This window comes from Papilio polytes, unplaced genomic scaffold (assembly GCF_000836215.1).
Source record: "Papilio polytes unplaced genomic scaffold, Ppol_1.0 DF824002.1, whole genome shotgun sequence".
Taxonomy (NCBI): domain Eukaryota; kingdom Metazoa; phylum Arthropoda; class Insecta; order Lepidoptera; family Papilionidae; genus Papilio; species Papilio polytes.
This window is the reverse complement of record NW_013525202.1, coordinates 87,934-94,935: the sequence shown is the minus strand read 5'-3', so window position 1 is coordinate 94,935 and position 7,002 is coordinate 87,934. Positions and strand designations below refer to the sequence as shown.

The following is a 7,002-nucleotide window of genomic DNA, read 5'->3' as shown; positions in this document are numbered from 1 at the left end:
CACGCCAGCGTGCCAGCACTGCCTGCTCGGTGCGGGATACTGCCTCCGCGCCGTGGTACTGTTCTCGCACCAGCTCGCCTGCCATCGCGGACAGGTCCTCGAAGCGCTCCGTCCTGATAGTCACAGAGGATAAAGTAAGAAATTGATCTTCTAGAGTGTTCTAGTATAAAGTAGGTATTTGCTATACCTGGCGAGTATATCAGCGGAGATGGCTTCGTGTTTCTTGACGGTGGCATCGACCTGAGCCAGGTTGGAGCCATAGCGAGGGTCTGATAACACCTGGATCATCTCCTTCAGGTACCCCTTGCGCAGCACAGACTGACAGACAAAGTATCACCGTGAAAAAAATAGTCTATATCCAATGTAAAACATATAGCCTAAGTTACTCAGCGATAAGGTAGCTTTTTAATGGTGAAAGAATTTTTGAAATCGGCCCAGAACATTTTGAATTATTCCAGTACATACAAAAAATAAATCTTTCCTCTTTATACTCGTAATATTAGTAAGAAAAGAGGCAATAATTGTACTTTTATTATTGAAATAACTCAAAAACTACTGGTCCAAATTTAAAAATACTTTCACCGTTAGAAAGGTAATTTATCTGAGAGTAACATAGGCTATTTTTAATTTCATGCGGAAGAAGTCGCACCAGCTAGTTATATTAGTATAAATATAAAAAGATACCTTCGTATTGAACTTGTAGTTGAGTTGTTCCAGTCGCTGCTGACGCAGCAGCTCCGTCCTCAGCGCCAGCTCGCGTGCGTGCTCCGCCTGTGGAACATTATGTTTCTAGAACATTCTATCACATTCTAGATCCATTCATATTCCAGATCCCACATACATGTGCAAATATCAAGATGTTTTCCTTCAGTATAGTTTGTTAAATGTACTGTCGTGGAAATTGTCGGTGTTCCACTTTAAAGCTACAATCGTTTGAACCCAATTTTAGTATCTTTTCCTTCCCATCCTTATTCTCTTATTAGAATAGAAAGGAAACGTGGATTTGACTGTGGAGGAGATGCATAGAAAGGGGAAATATCCTCTTTATTTGTGTAACACAGTGAAAGTGACAGTGACAGTTGACAGCTAAGAAGGCATGAAGAAAAGACGGCACATGTACACAAAATATATTGTGAATAATTTATACTACTGATATACTATTGTTAAAAGACTAATAAAGAAACACTACAATTTGTGTCTCCTTCTCCATTCTTTAAGGGTAGGCATCCGCAGTAGGCAACACTAATACAACGCAGCTTATGTCTGTGCGAAAATATCGGTATAAACGGCAAGATTCTTTTGATTATCCCTTCGTTTACACTCACTGTTAACTAATTATGTCTCGTTGCGTTGAAACAAGGCAATGTAACCTATGACACCGCGAATTTCTCTGATTGTACATTTTAATTCCCGGCATATATGATTTTGTGACCTGTTCCAGGTTCTGCCAGGCACGCTCCAGGTCCTGGGGCAGATGTCCCTCGTTGGGAGCCCACGCCTCCCCCACCAGGCTCTTCTGCATCGTGTTGATGTGGAAGTACAGCGCTTCCACCTCCGACCGCTCCTTGTATCTAGAAGTAAGTTGTATTACTTGAAAAACACACATATTTTAAGTAAAAATAATTGTTAGAATGTACGTTCTTCTATAACAAACAAGACTTTTTGATTTTATCTAGTAACTAGCTGTTGCTCGCGACTTCGCTGCGAGTATTTAAAAATATAGTCTACTTCACTCACTGATAACGTAGCTTTTTAATAGTGAGAGAAATTTTTTATATCTGCCCATTTTTTGAGTTATTTCAATACATACAAAAATTAAAAATCTTTCCTCTTTATAATATTAGTACAAACATAACTATGTGTTTCCGTGCGGCTTCATCCGCATATAAAAACATTATTTTATTGTATACATTTGTAAAACTATAAAATGCAAAATGACAACAAAAGCTAAAAACGACAAGCTAACAACGTGCTTATTTGCTTATAGCTTTTCACTTTCACAATCTTTTCAGTTGGCACATGGTGTCATAGTCTACTGTTGTAGTTGACGTGCCAACAGCGTCTTGTACGTACTTGGGCGGTTTCTCCACGGTGCGGTACTGCTTGAAGGCGAGCAGCAGCCGCTGGATGCCGTCCAGCGAGTTGGGCAGCTCGCGGCCGTTCAGCTCCAGGATCTTCAGCCGGATCCACTCCAGCAGCGCGCTCATCAGCCGCCCGTACTCGCCCTTGCGGCTGTCGCAGTCCATCATCTGCCCTATTATCTATAAACGACGCAACTTACATTACTAGCTGTTGCTCGCGGCTTCGTACGCGTGGAATTAAGAAATATAGCCTATGTCACTCACAGATAAATTACCTTTCTAACGGTGAAAGAATTTTTAAAATCGGCCCAGTAGTTTTTACGTGAATAGAATACATACAAAAATACAAATCTTTCCTCTTTATAATTTTAGTATAAATAAAAAAAATATATCTGTTTTAGTCCTTTTCCCCTTTCCACTTATTTTGTCTAAGGGAAGGATGGGAAAAACTAGGTTTGGCGGAATGAGTCGCATGAGTAGGGGAAATATCCCCTACTATACGATAATGGCAGCGATCTCTTCGCTATTTTGGCGAATTCTAGTGGCTTTTCGTTTCGTCACCACCTAAGTTTTTTTTAAATTCTAATCATTCATAATTTTGACTTTCTAAACATTGCATTTACCATCTCTGTTTACCCCATAATTTTTTTGTACAAATAAACAAACAAACCAGTTCCTATAGAATCTTTAAAAACCAGCAAAGATTTTCTATTCTTTCAGTTCCTTCTGTACCCTGTATATTACATCCGTACCAGGTGTTTAAGACCTGGTATCATATTAAGACCTATTTTATAACGTTATACTAACATTGGCGATTCTGCGTCCGCTCTTCTGCTCGTTCTTCATCCGTGCGAAGGTGTGGTAGTAGCTGGCGACATACGTCATCACCGACTTCTCATCAGGACGGCTTGTGTCCACATCTGCGTAACAATAACATAAGAAACTTCCAACACAAAGGAAAGGATCAGAGATTTTTAACCCCAGAAAAAATAAGCTTTATGCTATTGTAACAAGGTTTCATTTTACTTTGTGTCTTTTTTATAAGGCAATATACCTGTAAAATTAAATTTTAACCTTGTTGCAATTGCGTAAAGACCAATTTTATTTGCAACTGGCTGTTGCTCGCGACTTTGGCCGCGTGTAAATAAATAAAAAAACATAGCCTATGTTTAACATCGGATATCTAAAGGAAACATGTGACAATCAATTAAAAATCCTAATTAATGTGCTTACCCTCAGCATCCAACAGTCGTGGTATACCAAGATGTTTGTGTGCGACATCAAAGGCGTGGTTGAGAGTCTCCACGTGGTCAGTTTGCGGCAACTCCGCCCAACGGAACAAGTCCGGTCTAAATTACAATTAACACACTAAAGTTCATCATCATCATCACCAGCTCACTATACGTCCCCACCGAGGGGCTCGGAGCCTACCCTAATAAGGGGTGACTAGGCCATAGTCAACCACGCTGGCCTACTGCGGGTTGGTTGACTTCACACATATCTTTGAATTTCTTCGCCGATATGTGCAGGTTGTATCACGATGTTTTCCTTCACCGTAAGAACGTTGGGTAAATCATGTACTTATGGAAATTCGAAAAACCGAAAATCACATTGGTACAGGTTTCGAACCCAAGACCTGTAGATTACAAGTCAAGTGTTCAAACCACTGAGCCACCACTAAAGTTAGACAATTTTAAATATATTAATAGCCTATATCATTATGGGATAATACACCTATGTTATGGTGAAAGAAATATTGAAATCGGTGCAGTAGTTTTTGAGTTTATTGATTACAAACATATAAATATTTTAATTCAAAGTTGCATATTTCGGGCATTTGCTGAATCGAAATAAAAGTTGAAGAAGCTCATATTATAAGGAATAAGAAGTCATGGTTAAGACACATTCGGGAGTGGACTGAAAGAAGAAATATTTTTAACGAGCTTTCGCCGTCGACTCCGTCCGCGTGGAATTAAAAAAAACAAAAGTGAGTAGCCTATGTGTTCTTCTAGAAAATTCTCTAAATCTATGCCAAATTTCATCGAGATCCGTTCAGCCATTTAGGCTGCAAACTAACAAACATCCATCCATCTAAACTTTCGCATTTATAATATTAGTAAGATAGTATCAACCTGTGTGCATGTATGAGTGCATTGAAGCCAAGTCCTGATCTCCAGGAGTCTGTGAAGTTGTGTATATGTACTCCATGGTAGCCGCTCGTCTTGCGCTGACACCACAGCAGGAGAGCATCCTTAGCTGATTTCTTTTCTGATGACTCGTTCTCTTCATCCTGGTTGGAAAGAGATAGTTAACAAACGTATGAAATATCTTTACTAGCTTTCGCCGCAAGTAGCTTTTGTGTTTTTTTTGTGTTCAGACATCTATCCTCGACATCTATGACAACCATCAAGATCCGTTCAGCAGTTTCGGTTAACTCTGACATACATCCATCTAAACTATCGCATTTATAATACCACTAGGTTTCGCCCACGACTCCGTCTGCGTAGAATTAAAAACGCGTAAGTTAGTAGCCTATTTTTTCTTCCAGACTATCCTCTACATCTATGACGATTATTGGTCGTAATTTAATAACATTGCGTCGTAGTCTTTGACTCCAAAAATCAAACAAAATTGGACCCACCTGCAAGCATTACCTTCCTTATAAAAAAGAATTATCAAAATCGGTCCACTAGCGGTGGAATTATGCTCCAACATAAAAAAATACAGAATTGAGTACCTCCTTCTTTTGGGAAGTCGGTCAAAAAAATATCGCTAGATGGCAGTTTACTTACTACGTCAATTTCAATCTCTTGGATCTGGAAACGCAGGATGATGGTCCAGATGAGGCCGAGGATCAGACGAGGGTTGCCGTCCACGATGTCCTCCGCACCGATTGATTCCAAACGAACCTATAAACATCATCAAAGTTACTATACAGTCTTGAATAGCCAGTCGATGGCAGTCAACGTGTTAGGCGCTAAGGAAATCAATTTAAAAAAATGTTTATGTAAATAATATAAATATAAAAGAAAGTAATTCCACTCAGACGGAGTTCGCCCGCGACACCTTCCGCGTAGAATTAAGAAAAAACAAAACTGACTAGCCTATGTGGTCCAGACTATCCTCTACATGTATGCCAAATTTCATAGAGATACGTTCAGCTGTTTAGGCTACAAACTCTAACAAACATCCATCTAAACTTTCGCATTTATCTATACTATTATACTTTATACTATTATAATAAAACGTAAACACACACTTCTTTGTTGCCAGAGATGTCAGCAATTACACCATATTTTTGATTAATTATTTCTTTAATAAAAATCTCTACACTTACGTCATGCTTTAGGCTCTATATTTTCAAGCAATTAAACATAGGGGGTAAATATTTTGGATAAAAACCCTAATGTGGGAAAGAGACCATAAGTTGATGCCAACATCAAGGAAGTAAGATTGCCAAGATCATGTGATGTCATTTTGACATTTGCTATTGATAATTTGACAAATGTAAACAATAAAATACAATTTTCATAATTTCATGCGGATGAAGCCGCACGGGAACAGCTAGTAATATTACTAGTAAAAAATAAGATAAGAATATAAATGATTATAAACTAAAGTATTTTTAGAGATTACAAAGCAAAGATAATACAGTGAAATATTTCTAGTATTTCAAGCAAAACTAATTAAAAGAAACCGGTCGACTTTCCTACTTTACGTTTGTAGGGTTTCCTGATTTACTTTACGTATAAAATTGTTTACCATACATAGACACTGCGTAGTCGTTCTTTATTCTCATGTTTGTAAGAAATATTATAAAATATCTGATATCTAGGGTCCATATTTTATGATTTTATTTAAGACTAGATTTCGCTTGTGACTCCGTCTGTGTAGAATTAAAAAAAAAACAAAGTAAGTACCCTATGTGTTCTTCCAGATTATATTCTACGTCTATGCCAAATTTCACCCATATCCGTTCAGCCGTTAAGGCTACAAACTGTAACAAACATCCATCCATCAAAAACTTTCACATTTATAATATTAGTATGAAGTCTGTCTGTGATGTCTCATTCCCAAAAATTGAGTTACTTTGAATTAATTCTTATTAGTATTTTGGTATGTACCTGCGATGTTTTAATGTTTATAACAGAGGGTATATCACGAATATTTGTGAGAACGTTTTCGTAACGTCAATGATATGATATGATTTTCGTGATAGGCCCCCTGAAGTCTGCGTACAGCAGGTATCGACTAGCTACTAACAAGCCGCGTGATACACTAGATATGTGATAAGACACTGATAAGCCGGCCTTCAGTATTCTGATAGCGCCTAATCCAATGACGTCATATACATAATATTGCATTTCTTACCTATTTATATATTTTTAATTGTTTGGTATGTGAGATTGTAAAATTAACATGTAGATAAAAATTGTTTTGATCTTTTTCTTTATATACTTGCCAATTCCGTAATGTGTCTACCTTTTATTAGTAACTAGCTGTTCCCGTGCGACTACATCCGCATAGAATTTTTAAAATTTTATTTTATTACATGTGTCACATTATTAATTGCAAATGTCAAAACGACATTACACGATGACAAACCATGGCAACCTTGCTTCCTTGGTCTCTTTCCCACATTAGGGTTTTTATCCAAAATATTTACCCCCTAAGATTAATGGCGTGAAAATATATAGCCTAAAGTTTAACGTAAGTGTAGGGCTCTTTATTAAGAAAAGGGATTATTCAAAAATATGGTGTAATTGCTGACATCTTAGGCAACAAAGAAGTGTGTGTTTACGCTTTATTATAATAGTATAGAAGTATAGATACACTTTAGTAGTTTATCTTTGTTAATAAATAAACCAAGTAAGAAAATTAAGCAATGATACATTTTAAAAACAAATGAAGTGTGTATCAG

The 7,002-nt window shown here is 37.5% G+C and overlaps 1 protein-coding gene across 1 annotated transcript in view; it reads right to left on the bottom strand.

Annotated features, from left to right (window-relative positions):
* LOC106101217 (spectrin beta chain, non-erythrocytic 2-like) overlaps window positions 1–7,002 on the bottom strand; it is a 31,863-nt gene that overhangs the window by 7,126 nt on the left and 17,735 nt on the right. The window contains exons 5-13 of the mRNA XM_013280376.1: window positions 4,874–4,990; window positions 4,214–4,371; window positions 3,315–3,430; window positions 2,889–3,001; window positions 2,074–2,261; window positions 1,433–1,571; window positions 685–771; window positions 188–318; window positions 6–113 (exon numbers count right to left, since the gene is read on the bottom strand). Of these exons, the coding sequence (XP_013135830.1) occupies window positions 6–113; window positions 188–318; window positions 685–771; window positions 1,433–1,571; window positions 2,074–2,261; window positions 2,889–3,001; window positions 3,315–3,430; window positions 4,214–4,371; window positions 4,874–4,990 (1,157 nt within the window). The remainder of the gene's footprint in view (window positions 1–5; window positions 114–187; window positions 319–684; window positions 772–1,432; window positions 1,572–2,073; window positions 2,262–2,888; window positions 3,002–3,314; window positions 3,431–4,213; window positions 4,372–4,873; window positions 4,991–7,002) is intronic.